This window comes from Periplaneta americana, chromosome 1, assembly GCF_040183065.1.
Source record: "Periplaneta americana isolate PAMFEO1 chromosome 1, P.americana_PAMFEO1_priV1, whole genome shotgun sequence".
Classification (NCBI taxonomy): domain Eukaryota; kingdom Metazoa; phylum Arthropoda; class Insecta; order Blattodea; family Blattidae; genus Periplaneta; species Periplaneta americana.
In genome coordinates this window covers 64,525,246-64,542,869 of record NC_091117.1, presented here as the reverse complement: position 1 = coordinate 64,542,869, position 17,624 = coordinate 64,525,246, and the positions used below count along the sequence as shown (strand labels likewise).

Here is a 17,624-nt window from a genome sequence, read left to right as displayed (position 1 = left end):
TTTGCGAAATTTCCGTACTGCCATCTCGTTCAAAGAAAAGGGAGCATAAACAATTTATTTCCTGAACCGGTAGTAATAACTGGCCCGTTGACATGTTCGCTCATAAGCCATTAACATATTGTTTTTACGTTGTGCTCATTACAAAAAATACAGCAGAACTAAAGCAGAACACACCGCCATGACACAACAGTGCACGATGTCATTCGTCTGCTAATTCCCGCCCTATACAAGAACCAATCAGATTCTCTAATGGTGGCTGATGGAGACTGCCACCACCTCTGCAAGCTGATGGCACCGGTGCGACACCGGTGGAGCATCAGTGACGCCATCGGTGAAATTCGGAATACCGTGATGCCATCAGATTGCTCAGCGCTGAGATTCGGAATACGCTCATTGTATTCTTCACCTGACATAATTAGGAACATTAAATCCAGACGTTTGAGATGGGCAGGGCATGTAGCACATATGGGCGAACCCTAAAATACATATAGAGTGTTAGTTGGTAGATCTGAGGGGAAAAGACCTTTGGAGAGGCCGAGTCGTAGATGGGAGGATAATATTAAAATGGATTTGAGGGAAGTGGGTTATGATGATAAAGGCTAGATTATTCTTGCTTAGGGTAGGGACCGATGACGGACTTATGTGAGGGCGGCAATGAATCTGCGGGTTCTCTAAAAGCCATTTGTAAGAAAATAAGTGTAACTTAAATTACATTTCTGGTATTAAACTTATTTACGGGCCACGCAGTGACGTAAGAATTATATCACGTTTTCTTGTAGTTATTCGATTTCGAGCTTTCCAGTTATTCGAAAAAAAATCCTGGCGAAACTACGAATAAATTTAAAAATTATATCACACTGTAGATGCGTTTTGTGTTACTGGTGCGAAGTTAGATTACAGTGTTGGTTGAGTGGAGAGGAAATATAATCAGGGAGCTGTAGAAAAAGGGAGAGCGACTCGAAAGTGGACGACTCGGCGTGGAAAGTCACAAATAAGGTTACTTTAAATCTGATCCTGTTCCAGCACAAGTGGGGCGGAAGCAGGAGTAATACCATTTCCTTCAACTAGTGCTACCGGTACTGCATTTGCTTCTACCGTCTAGTTAGGCGCCTGTGAGAAATTCTATGTCTGTCCTTTGGGATGAAACAACTGGGCACCAAATAGACAGATTTCTATCTCCATCATGGTCACCATTATCATCGTCGTTATCACTATCATTTTCATCTTCGTCATGTACAATTCTAGGTAAAAAAATAATATGTATCCACTCCAGTGCGGTGCGTCAATAAGAGCACAAGAGCACGTGAACACCTTGTTTCCATTAATGCACGGCTATTTTTATCATTTAATGTCGTATTGACGTAGGCTACTGGAAATGTATAATATCCGAATCAAGTAGTTTAAACTTCCCGCAACTTTTACAGACTTCTTGTATATATAGTAACGTACGTTCACATGATACTCGTGCTCTTTTCAAGGAGACTACATGGTTTCACACACATGCGCGGAACAAAATTGTCTTCTAGCTGGCCACTTATGACTCGTCAAGAGCACAAGGCGTTAAGTGAACATTGAATCTATTCTGCAGATGTCAAGTGCGTTGATGCGTTCGCAGGATAGGAAATAGTGTCAATTTTAGTCTATAGGTGTCAGCATTTCTTGTTGTCAGAGCTTTTATTTTATATCGATGTATGTACAGTAGTGGCAAAAGAAACCGGACCGACCCATGTAGCAGATTTCAGAGCCTTGTTCACTCCAGAGCATCGGTGCATATTCCTTGGACACGAAACCACCTGTGCAGTTGAACAACAGCCACGCAGCTGTTTTATTATACTAAAGGCCGCATGTTATCTCTTTCCAATACCCTGTATTAAAATCATTTGTCATCTCGCTAGTGAGGATAATTATTTATACTGGCATAATCAAAACTCCCTGATGTTTTAATAAAAATACTTTTGCACATCAAAAATCGTTGTTAGCATAGCTATCTATATTTATATGTCCAAGGAATATGCACCGACGCTCTGCAGTGAACAAGGCTCTGAAATCAGCTACAAGGATCGGTCCGGTTTTTTTGTCACTACTGTACATTTCTGCTTCGAGAGTGTAATTTGTAAATTATTATACCTCAGAGTACTTTAGTTAACAAGACAAATGTGGTGAGAAAACTGAAATAAAATAATTGGGGTTTCATTATTATTAACATTGTTTATATTGTTGTTAATATATATTTTGAACTTATACACATTCTTTTTCCGATAATGGGACGTTAGAATCATGACATTTATATCAAACCTATTAATTTTGACTAATGATTTGAAGTTCTCTTCGGTTTAGGAAAACAAATGTGTGAACACACGCAATATTTTATCACGAGCCGCCACTAATCCAATAGCAAAAAAGAAAAAATCTACGCTCTAGCATGGATAGGTACACTTATCTGTGCATTTCGAACTGACGGATCAAGGTCACCTACGAACGTACAAAAATACAAACCACGCACGAGTCACTGAACTGAAAACTGTGAACTGAAGCACTGGTAATTCCGGCTGTCCCAGCTGACTTTAGTTGAGGAGAATGGTCCAGGATTGGGTTAAGCACACGTGCCAAATGCAGTCCATTGCTTGACCTTGAGCCGCCAGTTCGAAATGCACAGATAATGGTACGTACTCACTCAGTAGCTATCGGGAAAGAAACTACAATAGTATTGGTTTAAATGTTTTGTTTTTATTTCGGTTTACAATTTAAGAATGACTGTCTATGATAAGAGAAGTAATTACTGGAGAGCAATATTTCACTCCAATTCAGATAACAACAGTTATCTACATAGAATTAAAAATACTAGGACGTTCGAAAAAGAATGGTAACATAGTTACTGTTTCACACTAAATTTATTTAGGTTAGGATTACATTTGGCATTACATAGTCAAATATAGTCTCCTGCAATGTCAACAATAGACGTTTCCAAATTCTTGGTAGACTGCGGACTCCAACTGGAGCAGCATCTCTCTCACTGATCAATCTAATGCTCTTCGGATATCAACTCTTGATTGAAAGCAAATACCTCGCTTCCATCCAACTTGCAGTAGTTCAGTATGGTAGGACTCTAAAGTACTTTTGCATGTTTTTCTCTTGCATCTCGGATTTTTATGAAGCACCTTTGTTCGTACTTTTAGGCAAGATGCGAATTAAGATTTCTGATTAGGGCGGGATAGAATCCTAGATAGAAAATACCATACGTAAAATTATTATTATCCTCATTCGATACGGCTCAACGCTGGGTCGCACTGAGTTTCTTGTCTCGATCTTGATCATAATAATAATTATATTCATGAACAGGCTTGAGATAAGATGTGTAATTCCTAAGTTATTGATTGTTGCCAGCTTATCGGTGATGATAATACATTAATGTTATTTTCTTTACTTATTTTATACTTTATAAAGTATACTCATATTAAAACAATTAGTCAACCTGGTTGGCGAGTTGGTATAGCGCTGGCCTTCTATGCCCAAGGTTGCGGGTTCGATCCCGGGCCAGGTTGATGGCATTTAAGTGTGCTTAAATGCGACAGGCTCATGTCAGTAGATTTACTGGCATGTAAAAGAAACTCCTGCGGGACAAAATTCCGGCACATCCGGCGACGCTCATATAACCTCTGCAGTTGCGAGCGTCGTTAAATAAAACGTAACATAACTTAAAACAATTATATTTTGTGAGGAGAGGGATAGAAGTTGTCCCTGGCAGGGATGTTAATATATATATATATATATTTTTTTTTTGTATTTAATTCATTTATTTAACAGCATGTCCCATTACATTTGTTGTAATATTACATGCTTGAATGTTTCTTAAAAAACAGTATTATTTAGAATGAATACAATGAGCTATATAATACAATATTTTTAAACAAGAAGGCACGTAAGTGCATTAATTATATTAAAACATTATTCCTTATGGATTACTAAAATTTGTACTTTCATCAAACAATATTACTTAAGATTAATTCAATGTGTTACACAATCATATTTGTAGAACACAAGACACGTAAGTGCATTAATTATACTACGTCTAAAACATTATTCCTTGTGGATTATCAAAATTTATCCTTTCATTAGAACAATATTACTAAGATTAATATGAATTTATGAGAGGGGGATAACTTTCCAACAGAGGAAAAATCCCCCCATCCCCCTCGTTAATTCGCACTCTGCTTTAGGGCTGTATTGTTTACTACAAATCAGAAAAGCCACCGTATTTACAAAATATGGCTACAACGAGACTTTCAATATTGCATATTTATGAAACAATCGCTGATCTATTACGTATAGTCGCGACGCTGTTATTCCCGGCGTGACTCCTCATCTTTGCTTACGTCTTAGGAAGTAAAGGCTCTATAAAGTCTAGGTAGGTAGTATCGTTCGTCATTTTTGTTCTTTCGTTGCCGAGCTACCATACGAGGAATCTATTTGCCACACCGTCAAACATTATCATGTCGTAGCTCCTATGATAATAAATCAAACGCACTGTAATTCAGCAAATAATTGAGCGGCAAATAACGTCTTCGTGTGCTTTTTGCGAACGCCAACGAAAGAGCCAAAATGGCGGGCGACTATATTAAGTATTTATCGAGCATTAAGAAACGAATAACATCTTCATCTGCGAATCACAAGACGCCGGAAATTAGAGCGACGGGACTATAGTACAAGATTTCAATGGCCACCGCTAGGAACCCTGATTTACAGCATTGTTGCCATTGCTTATCGAATGCGCTAGTATTAACGATCTTTCATATGTTATAATAATATCAAAGACTTTTTATAATTAATTACAAACAATCAGAACGCGCATATTAATATTACAGGCTTCCTTATTAATTTTCCTATTATTGTAACATATGCGTCACATTATCTTTGTGAACTTCAAGTAAAAAAGAAATGCTTTGATCTACCTACGAGGTTAATATTTTGCTTCTTTGTGTAGTGGGCAATATGAAAGTCAATTATATTTTGTTTTACAACCTCAAAAATTGATTCTGAGTTCATTGGGCGTAGTATGGCCTCCATCATAGGTGTTATAATATATGAAAGTATGATGTAGGAAACTTTTGATCTTTGTAATGAAATAAAACAAAATTCAATTAACCAGCGATCCAAAGAATGTTTAGGAAATTTTCAGGTGCGAGAAAACTTTTCAGCTTCCTAATTTACCGCTAGCATGGATCCAGGAACTTAATGAATATAGGCCTCCAATACAGACAATACTGATTACAGGGAACCAGATGGTTTCATTTATATTTTTGTATACTGTATTTATTTATTTCCTTCATTTGAAATTTCCAAATTCAATTATTATTATTATTATTATTATTATTATTATTATTATTATTATTATTATTATTATCAGGGAAAGGATTTATATGTAAATACATATTTACTTATAAAGCTAATATAATTTATATTTTGCATTATCTTTATGTTTCACAATGTGTAGGGTTGAAAAATCCTACTTTTATTTTCCATATTTTTCCATATTTTAGAGTTTAGTACATATTTTCGTTAATTTCCATATATTTTCCATATTTCATATAAAACAGTCCATATTATATTAGGTTTAACAATAAAACAAAACAAAATTCCATTAACTTTTAAAAATACATTTCAACAATAGAGATTTAAACACATGTTCAGTAATCCCTTTAACATCAGAGTTATTTGAAAATTAGCAGTCCTATCAACAATGGGAAAGTAAGTTACAAAACTGTATTAATTTAATTTAAAATTTTTAACAGACTTCAGTTGTGCAGCTCAACAGTTAAATGCCAGTCAGAGTACACATAGGTTCAGTTTTGTAAATCATACTATAAAGACGGTAAATATGCCAAAAGTACGTCATTCAGTCAATTTAAAATCAAAACTAACAAGTTACATTTCAGAATTTAAAGAAGATGGTTTATCAACTGACAATAAAATATTATTTTGTAATTTGTGTCAGTGTGCAGTATCATCTACACAAAAGTTCCTGGTGCAACAACACATTACAACTAGTAAACATCAGGCCAACAAACAACTAAATTCCAAGCAGAGACAATTGTTTTTAACACAACCAACAACATCGAATGTAAGATCTGAGTTTAACATCGACCTGTGCCGTTCTCTCATCTCTGCTGATATTCCTCTCTACAAACTAAAGAATAAGGTCTTCAGGGAATTCCTTGAAAAATATACTCAACATACAATCCCGGATGAGTCAACACTTAGGAAGACGTATGCTCCATCCATCTACGATGAGACAATACAGAAGATAAGAGATGAAATTAAAGATAGTTCAATTTGGGTTTCCATTGATGAGACTCCCGACAAAGAAGGTAGACTTGTTGGTAATGTAGTTATCGGTTTGTTAAGTGAACAATATTCTGAACGAATTCTTTTACATTGTGATGTTCTAGAAAAGTGCAATAACAAAACTATAGTTAAACTGTTCAACGAAGCTATGGGTATCCTGTGGCCAAAGGGTATTATGTACGATAATGTGTTATTCTTTATTAGCGATGCTGCCCCTTATATGGTCAAAGCTGGACAAGCATTATCTGTTGTATATCCTAAATTGACTCATTTTACTTGTGTGGCGCATGCATTTCATCGTGTGGCAGAAGTGGTCAGAGACAATTTCCCTAAAGTAGATTTGTTGATTTCATCAGTGAAAAAAGTATTTCTCAAAGCTCCCAGTAGAGTTAACGTGTTGAAAGAAATGTACCCTGAAATTCCATTGCCACCAAAGCCAATTTTAACTAGATGGGGTACATGGCTAGAAGCAGTTGAATATTATGCCGAACATATAGACTCTATTAACAATGTTCTCCTTGCATTGGACTCTGAAGATGCAGTCTCAATTGATACTGCGAAAACAGTTACCTGTGACATAAGTGTGAAGAATGACTTAGCTCACATTCAGCATACATTTTCATGCATCATAAAAACGCTCAAAAGTCTCCAAAATAGGCACCTTTCACTATCTGAAAGTTTTGAAATTATAAATAGTACTGTGGAACAACTGAATCGTGGTAGAGGTAAAGTTGCAGATGCAGTAAGAGCTAAGGTGGACACTGTACTTTCAAAAAACCCTGGATATGAAGAACTACAAAAGGTTGTTGCTGTGATGAGTGGTGAATCAACAGTGAAGATTAACTTGGACTTATCCCCAGCAGACATTGTGAAATTGAATTATGTACCAGTTACTTCTTGTGACGTCGAACGCTCTTTTAGTCAGTATAAATCTATCCTCAGAGACAATAGAAGAAGATTCACTTTTCAGCACTTGAAAGAAATGTTTGTAACCTATTGTTATGGTAACAGACAATAAAAATTGTGTTTTGTTGAAACTACATTGGAAGATAAGGTACGTCCATTATATTTTTTGTTTAGTTTGATTAAAATGTACCAATATTTAACGTACATAGTCATTTTTTTATAATTTTAAGTCCATATTTAATTCCATATTTTGGTAAAAATCCATATTTAATTCCATATTTTGGTAAAAATAACTACATATATATTTACATATTTCATATATTTTTAGTCCATATAAATCCGTTCCCTGATTATTATTATTATTATTATTATTATTATTATTATTATTATTATTATTATTATTACGATTAGGGAAAATACGGGAATTTTAACTTGAAGCAAGTAAAGCGATAGGTTTGAAAGTAAATCCCGAAAAGACAAAGTACATGATTATGTTTCATGACCAGAAAATTGTACGAAATGAATACATAAAAATTGGAGATTTATCGTTCCAAGAGGTTGAAAAATTCAAATATCTTGGAGCAACAGTAACAAATATAAATGACACTCGGGAGGAAATTAAACGCAGAATAAATATGGGAAATGCCTGTTATTATTCGGTTGAGAAGCTTTTGTCATCTAGTCTGCTGTCAAAAAATCTGAAAGTTAGAATTTATAAAACAGTTATATTACCGGTTGTTCTGTATGGCTGTGAAACTTGGACTCTCACTTAGAGAGAGGAACAGAGATTGAGGGTTTTTGAGAATAAGGTTCTTAGGAAAATATTTGGGGCTAAGAGGGATGAAGTTACAGGAGAATGGAGAAAGTTACACAATGCAGAGCTGCACGCATTGTATCCTTCACCTGACATAATTAGGAACATTAAATCCAGACGTTTGAGATGGGCAGGACATGTAGCACGTATGGGCGAATCCAGAAATGCATATAGGGTGTTAGTTGGGAGACAGGAGGGAAAGAGACCTTTGGGGAGGCCGAGACGTAGATGGGAGGATAATATTAAGATAGATTTTAAGGAGGTGGGATGATGATTGAGACTGGATTAATCTTGCTCAGGATAGGGACCGATGGAGGGCTTATGTGAGGTCGGCAATGAACCTGCGGGTTCCTTAAAAGCCATTTGTAAGTAAGTTATTATTTATTATTATTATCATTATTATTATTATTATTATTATTATTATTATTATTATTCATTCGCGTTTTACATATTTTGGTGTCGTATTATCTAGAAAATGCAGAAGCGTTCGTCGTTGATTTTATGAAACTTCCTATGTGGAAGTACAGAGCTTAATTTTTTCTGGAGGAAACGTAATTTCAGACCAAACAATGCCAAAGCAGTATGAGATGATCTAAGATCCAATATTCCATTTTTTAGTTGATGTAATAGTGTCAAAGGAGGATTTTAAAGCATTTATCACATTTAATATAGACCATATTGCAATGCCCTTTTTTCAAGTACATGTATATGTGAATTTTTTAAGACTGGAGAACAATAAAACAAACTTTCGTATATTGCACCGTGTGTTGGAACGTAACATCTCCAACGTTTTGGACTCCATATCCTACGTTGTTGGAGAAGCGAGATACAACATGCACAACAGAGCAGGAGATCCTTAGGTCTTATTATTTCCTATAAAGATAGAACCTGCATGCAGTTCCAACAAGTTAGAAATGTTAAATTCCAGCACACGGTGAAATACCCAGCATGTTTGTTTCCCATTAAAAGAGAATCCCCTAAAAGCTAAAAATATAGAGTTCTTTTCCCAAAAATTTCGGTCGCTCTCTATACTCCCAAGCATCGAGGCATGAAAAATATATCGACCAAGCCACCGGCCTAGCTCAGACAGCGCGTTTTGCCTGCTGATTCGGAGTTGCGCTCGGATATGGATTCGATTCTCGCTTGAGTTGATTATCTGTTCGGGTTTTCCGAGGTTTTTCCTAACCGTAAGGCGAATGTCAGGTAATAATCTATGGCGAATCTTCGGCCTCATCCCACCAAATATCATCTCGCTATAGCTCGTGCGGAACCTGGTGAAGCTTGGAAGGAGCAATAGTGTGGTGTGGAGTCGGCTACCAGCCGATGTTACAGTGACGAGATGCAAGCGAGGCTGAACAAGCATTACCCCCTCCACTCCTAACCGCTCATAGAACCGGTTTCGCCATCAAGGTCAAGCTTCACCAGGTTCCGTTCGAGCTATATCACCAATTCTATCGACGCAAATAATCTATTAGTTGATATAGCGCCATTAAATAACCAAGTAAAAAAAGTATATCGACCCAACTCTAGATAAAACGTAAAATTTAATGCAGGATTGAATTTATTGTATAGTTTTTATTACCTCTCTTAGAACTTTAAGTACCGGTATTAATAATGTTTTAATCCTACCAACAATACTGGTATTTGGTTCCTTCGACAACTCACTAACACTTATTTGATTTCCCGTTGAATTTTTTGGTCGTTAACAGAAGTCAGAATATAGCATGCTAGGAGTTATTATAGCACGCCCATCTTCACAGCTTTTCACTGCTCGAAGACTGCGAGGCAAATAGTTTCCTGGAATCTCTCTAGCAGTAATCCCTAGTATAAATTTCAGCTCCACTGGCTCCTTCCACACTGGGAAACTTCCATATAATTCGTTGTACAACAGTATTCGAGACAAGTATTTCCATGTTTATTTCTCCTGCTAATTGTTGATAGCAGCAAAACACCGTAGTAGAAAAATAAAAACGTCTATGATAATATTAAGACCACCTACGAGTAAACTGTATTTTAATCCAAAGAAAGAAATAAAATCAATGTAAAATTTGAACTATTCAAATATATGTATAAACTACATGCTATGTCGTTTAAGTTTTTATAATGTTTCTGTCTCATTTTTACAGAGGCTATCAAGGATGACCTAAAGAAAAGAGTCCACGTAGAAGTGACATCAGCTGGTGTTGGAGATAAGGTAAGACGTGCATACATACTTTTTATGTGTAAGAACACATATAATATAAAATTGGGGGGGGGGGATAATTGAAAGATAGACCAAAACTCGTCATTGGAAATTGATCTCGAAAGTGATGAAAACATAATAATATGAGCTCCTAGCTTATTGCTCAATTGTCTCACTTCGTACCATCTCACTTAAGAGGCTTGGAAAATAAGACAACTAAACGTAGACAAAAAACTCTAACTTACGAGATGTGTTACCGATTTGATAGCTTATTCGCGTTGAAAAGTGGGTTTTTGCAGGCGATGATATGCCTTGATAATATAATTCTGTTCTCTAAAAAATCCTCCGGAAAAAAAAAGCGCTTATATTAAAAAATAAACTGATTTTTTTCGAATTTGTAGTTATGCTTGCGTTCCAGTGTAAAATTTAACAGTGTACCAATTCTGTTCCATATAGTTACAAGAAAAGATAATTGATTTATTGACGGCCACATCACTATTAAAATAAGCCCGAAATAATATTATGATAGAATTGAGACAGAAATTTTCGACTACTGTTTTAAAGAAAGCAAAGGAATTCTCAGATTCCTGGAAAATAGATCCTGTTTTCAGAACAACACGGCTACGTCATACTAAAAAGTCCCTTGATGAACTGGCAGTTGATGAACGATTACAGAACGCAGAAGAAAGGTTCCGAGTATTTGTTTCTAATAGTGTCCTGGACATTATAATTCAGCAGTTTCAAGTATGTATACTGGGTGTTCAGTTCAAAGTGTGTCATGGCACGCTGTATGCCGTCATGTGGCTAGCCGATCAGCCTAGAGAATTCAATCTTCCTACACTTCCGCAGAGGTGTATAACCTAAGAGGCAGAAAAGTTGCCTAGCAAGTACGGCGTTCATTCTGAAGAGTAGTACCGATACGTACGGTAACGCCGGTAGTGGCAGGAATGTGAACTGTTTGGAAATACGTACTGTCGGGAAAAGGGGGAGAGAGTTAAGACGATTACTTACGTATTTATTGACATTAACTTCGACGGTCAACATGGACACGGAGTATTTGATTTGTGTTGTGGAATGTTACCGTACGCAACCGATGATAACAAATACCCTGCGTACAGTACGACTTGCCGGCGCAAAACACAGTTCGAAAGAGGTTATGGTAGCACACAGACCGTACAGACCGCCATCTGTTGCTACGACGTTCAAGTTATACCGTACACGTTCTCAAGTTCAGATTGAAGAACGCCTTAAATAACAGGCAACTTCTCTAACATATAAGCTGAAACTCGCTTCAAATCGTTGACCCAACAACAGTGACGTCAAGACACACTTTGAAATGAACACCCAGTACTTTGAAGGCATGAACATCTCGGCTAAATTCTTCCTGCTCCTGCCATCAGAACTCAGCATCTTAACCGAAAATGAAATGATCGAAAAAGCCAACATATTTTGAGTATATTATGCTATAGATTCATCCTCTACTTTTTCCCTACTGGTTAGTTTTCGATCCATAATGATGGGAGAGAATCGTAAACTTTCAACAATAAATTGTAGAAAATCCTGCTATTGCCAGCAGTGTTTCTGATCTATGTATAGTTCTACAACGACAGATATAGCAACGAAATTAATAATGTAAAGCCAAAATATTTAGGTATATATACGCTGAGATTATGCATTCATTACACAACAAATTGGTATTGAAATACGTGCGGACGGAACGTTTTAATATCCGCACATACAAGAAGTCGAGTAGTAATAATAAATGGTATTCTATTAAATTTATCCGCAAAAATTACTTCGGTACCTTTGAAATGGGAGTATGGAATTTAATTACTGGTATATTTCCCAGTAAAGCTTCCATTCTTTAATACGGCGTATATATGAAGCACGCTTATATAATCCAAGCTACCATAGAAATAGAATCAATCGTTGCATGACTCATACGCTAATGTTATTCCACAATCTAGCATTTGTTCAGGGTGGTATTCGTTTTTCTAGTTCGTATTCACTCATATAAAAATATCAAGAACATGGACTAGGACTAAAACTTTGTTTTTCTAAGCAAATATAATTTATTATCTGCGTCGTTCATGCCGTCACTAAAATCTTTTTTCAATGAAAAATAATTTTGGTAGAAGGTAAACTATGTAGGCCAATTTATAAATGCATGTCGAAGATGGATGGCGTTCCGAAAAAAATTTAATAAAGCCATTCAAAGGTCACTTCAATATTTAAAACGTTATAAATATTATAATATTAGATAGGTACAAACAAAACCATCACTGTATTAGACAAATAATTGGGTTCATCATTTTATATTTTTTAAATTTCTATAGTAACTGTTGCCTTGATTTAAAAAAATTCATGTTCTGGGAATAATAAGTTAATTAAGTAGTAAAATATCGCTGCAATCCAAAAGTATTGGGAATAAATTTGAATAAGGAACAAAAAAAGTTTCCTTCCCAGGTAGGATTCGAACCACAAAAGTCTAGTTACCAGTCTATCACCCTTTGGAGTGAACAAGGTTCTGGAATCAGCTACAAGGGTCGGTCCTGTTTCTTTAGCCACTACTGTACACCCCGACTTTCTCCGCAACGACTAACTAGGTTACGAGCGACCAACTCGGTAACGAACCAGGCTCCGTCTTGTACGTGTCCTTAGGAAAGTGTTCTAGCCTCATCAAATAATTTATAGCATAGAAAAACATCTTATTTTGTACTCGTAATAAACTAAAGCCAGTGATCGCAGTGGAAAAATTCAAATATCTTGGAGCAACAGTAACAAATATAAATACATTCGGGAGGAAATTAAACGCAGAATAAATATGGGAAATGCCTGTTATTATTCGGTTGAGAAGCTTTTGTCTTCTAGTCTGCTGTCAAAAAATCTGAAAGTTAGAATTTATAAAACAGTTATATTACCGGTTGTTCTGTATGGCTGTGAAACTTGGACTCTCACTTAGAGAGAGGAACAGAGATTGAGGGTTTTTGAGAATAAGGTTCTTAGGAAAATATTTGGGGCTAAGAGGGATGAAGTTACAGGAGAATGGAGAAAGTTACACAACGCAGAGCTGCGCGCATTGTATCCTTCACCTGACATAATTAGGAACATTAAATCCAGACGTTTGAGATGGGCAGGGCATGTAGCACGTATGGGCGAATCCAGAAATGCATATAGAGTGTTAGTTGGGAGGCCGGAGGGGAAAAAGACCTTTGGGGAGGCCGAGACGTAGATGGGAAGATAATATTAAAATGGATTTGAGGGAGGTGGGATGTGATGGTAGAGAATGGATTAATCTTGCTCAGGATAGGGACCAATAGTGGGCTTATGTGAGGGCGGCAATGAACCTCCGGGTTCCTTAAAAGCCAGTAAGTAAGTGTTCGCACTCAGAAAAAGTGACAAGAAATATATATATATATATATATATATATATATATATATATATATATATATATATATCGCACATAGCCTTCCCTTTCATTTGCATATTTCAAAATTTCGGAATTCTCACAAAAAAAAGTTGTCATGTTATATCCCATTCCTGAACAATATACAGTATAATGAAAGATGACCCCTTACCAGTAATGTAACCAAATTTAGCTACAATAACAATTTTAGTCGGTTATTTATCGATGCTGTATAAATTACTAAGTTATTTGACATCGATGAAATTGGCGATAACGAGATGATATTTGAGATGAGGCCGAATATTTTCCATAGATTGCCTGAGATTTGCCTCACAGTTGCGGAAAATCTCGAAAAATCTCAACCGGGTAATCAACCCAAGTGGGTATCTATAGCTCGACGAACTACAAAAAGACCTTCAATTTTTTCAATAATCACGTGGCCATGGAGGGGGAGACGTCATCACTATGCGAGCAGCTCGCTAGGCCGGGTTACACTAGTCAGACTCCAATTGTGAATCCGATCTGTAGCGGAGCTTTCACTTTTCAAAGGCCTGCCGCACACATTTGGTTTCCCTTCCATTATTATAAATTACAATCTGTTTTAACTAGCCTATATACAATAAGTCGAAATGGAATATTAATTGATTGAAAAGTGAAAGAATGGACGCGAACATGACTGTTGTTTCGAATAGTTTAAAACGTACTCGCTGCGAGACGTCGATCAGGGAGCGCATCTACAACACAACAGATCCCCATTATGACAACCTGCGCACTAACGAACACTGGTTTGTGGCGCAGGTTTTAATGTCAGTGATCGGGCTATAACCCAGACCTAATCGCAGTTCCGAATCGGCAGGCAAACTCGCTACCAGGGGCGGCTTTCGAAGGGGGGCTGCGGAGCTGCAGCACCCCCAGACATCTGTGGCTCTTGTCTCCTTTTATGTTGTGAAATACATTTATTATACAGTCTCATTTAGCGGCTCGAATTTTTTTTTTTTAATTTCGCTCTCATTGACATGCACGCAATCGTTAGTGAAGTCACTTCCTCCCCTGGTGCTGCTAGAGCGCAACCAGAGACAAGGACGGATTGGCGAAGCCACTTCCTCCCCTGGAACTGCCAGTCTCGTCTCGGATGCTTTGCGCGTAGTTTTACCCCTCCCCCTGCTGCCCCTCGCCGTCAATCCAGAGTTTCCAGGCGCTGCAAAATTTGCAGCAGTTTGTCAGTAGCGCGCAGTTTTAAATACGTTTTCTTCAATGTTGTGAGTATAACAAGTGCAACAATGTTTAATTCTGCACAATAAGTCTATTCAGTTCAGTACCTTAACAATTCAGGAGAAATGTGAAATTAAGTGCCCATCAGTTGAATCTCATAATGGAAAGAGCCGCTAAACAAAATAGCCTACAAAGCCCGCATATTTCTTTGCTAATTTATCCAGTATCCCTGCTTTCTTCTCTCGATCTCCACACAGTCTGTATTAGATTAATGTATTTCAAAGACAATTCCATCAGCTGGGGCAACAAGATGGAATTTTTAAATAAGAACAGTAAATGTTGTTCATGAGAAGAAGGCGCCATTGCTAGAATGTTTTCAAACCATAATGGAATCTGAAACATCTAACAACATCACAATAAATGAGGCAAGCGCCCTGGTGCGTACTCTTGAAGATCCTGAATTCAATTTCTGGCTCAGTTTTTTTTTCATTTATTGACGTATCATGTAGATATATTATGCAGCCAACTACAACATCGCCAGTTAGATATTTCTAAGGTTCAAATCTGCGTATAAAAAATTAAATTATGGTTTATTTCACGACACTCGCAACTGCATGGGTTATATCAGCGTCGCCAGAGTGCCGGAATTTTGTCCTGCAGGATTCTTTTAAATGCCAATAAATCTTCTGACATGAGCCTGTCTCATTTAAACACATTTAAATGCAATCGACCTGGGCCGGGATCGAACCCGCAACCGACTATGCTACCGAGGCCGACTCTGCATATCAAGCTTTGTTAATGCCATACAGACAATACGGAACAGTGCACAGTTGAGCAGTGAGATCTGTGAAAATGAAAACCCTAAAAAGCGTCGTAAGGTCGAAGGGATTCAGACAAGGGTTGCGGCAGCCAAGGAAGTGTGTGACCTCATTATCACACAAGTTAACACTCGATTCCAGTTCATAGATCATCTGATATTATCTTCTCTTCTGTGTCAAGAAAAATTTGAATGCTACAAAAGCTCATTTCCTGAAAATGACCTAAATGTATGTGTGAAGCTTTTCCCAATGTTCGATAAATACAAACTAAAAACGGAACTAAAAACTGAATCTTTAAATAATGTAAGTTGCATGGTTTATTTTTGTATGCAGCTCCCCTGAATTCAATACCCACGAGCCGCCACTGCTCGCTTCCATATTAAATACGCCGGTGGTCTGCTACAGACACAAGTATCTTAACTTGTGAATAATAGTGATCATGTGATGATTGTGGTAACAATAAATCACCATGTTTCTTCTCTTCAAATGAATGTAATTTATTCCATATTGTTTCTTAACTCTGCATGCAATATGTTGAAGTTCCTGTGTTTTCCAGCTAAATAAAGTATTAACTACGTAACGTTTCACCTATATATGAAAACACAAATTGTATACTGACCTAAAATTAGAAACCTCTTACGGTACGTGATTTTCAGTGTTTGTAATTTTCCATAAACTCATAAAAACTCAGACGCAAATCCTTTTTCGCGTTCATTTTAGAGCCGTATTATGAACGTTTTAACTTTATTAGATTGACGTTACCATAAAAATTGAAACAGCAGCATTAATAATGTAATATTTCCATTCCAAGGTCTTTGTTGTTCGTACTGTTCGTACGTACAGAATATCTCCTTTTAAATAACTTCAATTTGTTTTGATATTTCTGTGCTTTTATAATATAGATAGTATCTATTATTAGTCATTTAATGAAAGCTTTTATTCCGCATTAATTTTAATAATGTTACGTCCTTATTACCTAAGCTAAGCTACTCCGTCCTTTCATCAATTTTCTCTTACTTGAAACATATTTTATGTAGTCCTCTGTCTTCGTTGATCAGCAGAGACGTTTCCCAGACAGTTCAAAGCTACATTTAATTAACATGTCAAATAAATTTAAAATGTTTCTCAGGCCTATTGAAATATTAATCTTAGCTGCAGGAAATTGGGCCTTCCGCAGGAATGGAGAACACTGGAATTGACGACTTTTTGATAACGGAAATATTTATACCTTAAGCGGAAGATGCCGTGAATAATTAAATTTTAAAAGTCGATGTCGTAAAAATGACACACTTTTCTAGCCTATGCCTTTTACGTATTTCGCGACGATTCAGTTCTTTGTCGTGTTGCGTGTTTCTAGCTTATTTTACGTACAGCTGGCGCCAGTGTTTTTGGCGTGTGTCCTAGAGTGTAGTGCCCAGTTTATGAGCATGTTGCTAGTGCAGCTGGGAATGTCACCACTTCCTATACACGTCACATCATCCATTTGTCAAACACAGTTATCAGACTGACTGCTGCAAAGGTAAAACTCTTGTACTTAACGTTCACATTACTTATTTCACACGCCAAAAAACGGTAACACGGAATATTTACAACAAATTGTAGCTCAACATTTTTCCTTTGCAGTTTAAATATTAATAAATTTATAATCAATATTTCCATACATTCGTCTTAACCATCATAATTACGACGTAATAACACCACGGGCAAAGTCGAAGATAGCTAAGAGATCTGCAGCTTTCGCGCGTTGCTACAGAAGACAAACGTTGACGATAATATACGTAAGTGATGGATTGTCAAATAGATTGATCTTTTTGGGTGTAACTAATTTAGTAAATACAAATATTTTCTTGCTTAAGAGGACACTATACTGAAATTACTAACTTTAAAGCTAAATTCACAAAACTTTTATCACTAGACTAGACGCCAGTTCGGAAGGCGGTCGA

General features: G+C 36.7%; 1 protein-coding gene across 2 annotated transcripts in view; it reads left to right on the top strand.

The window, feature by feature from the left end:
• The window catches only part of IA-2 (tyrosine phosphatase IA-2), an 842,823-nt gene that overhangs the window by 682,539 nt on the left and 142,660 nt on the right, over positions 1-17,624 (top strand). For both annotated transcript variants that reach the window (XM_069821417.1, XM_069821408.1), the window contains exon 14: positions 10,189-10,256. In XM_069821417.1, the coding sequence (XP_069677518.1) occupies positions 10,189-10,256 (68 nt within the window). The remainder of the gene's footprint in view (positions 1-10,188; positions 10,257-17,624) is intronic.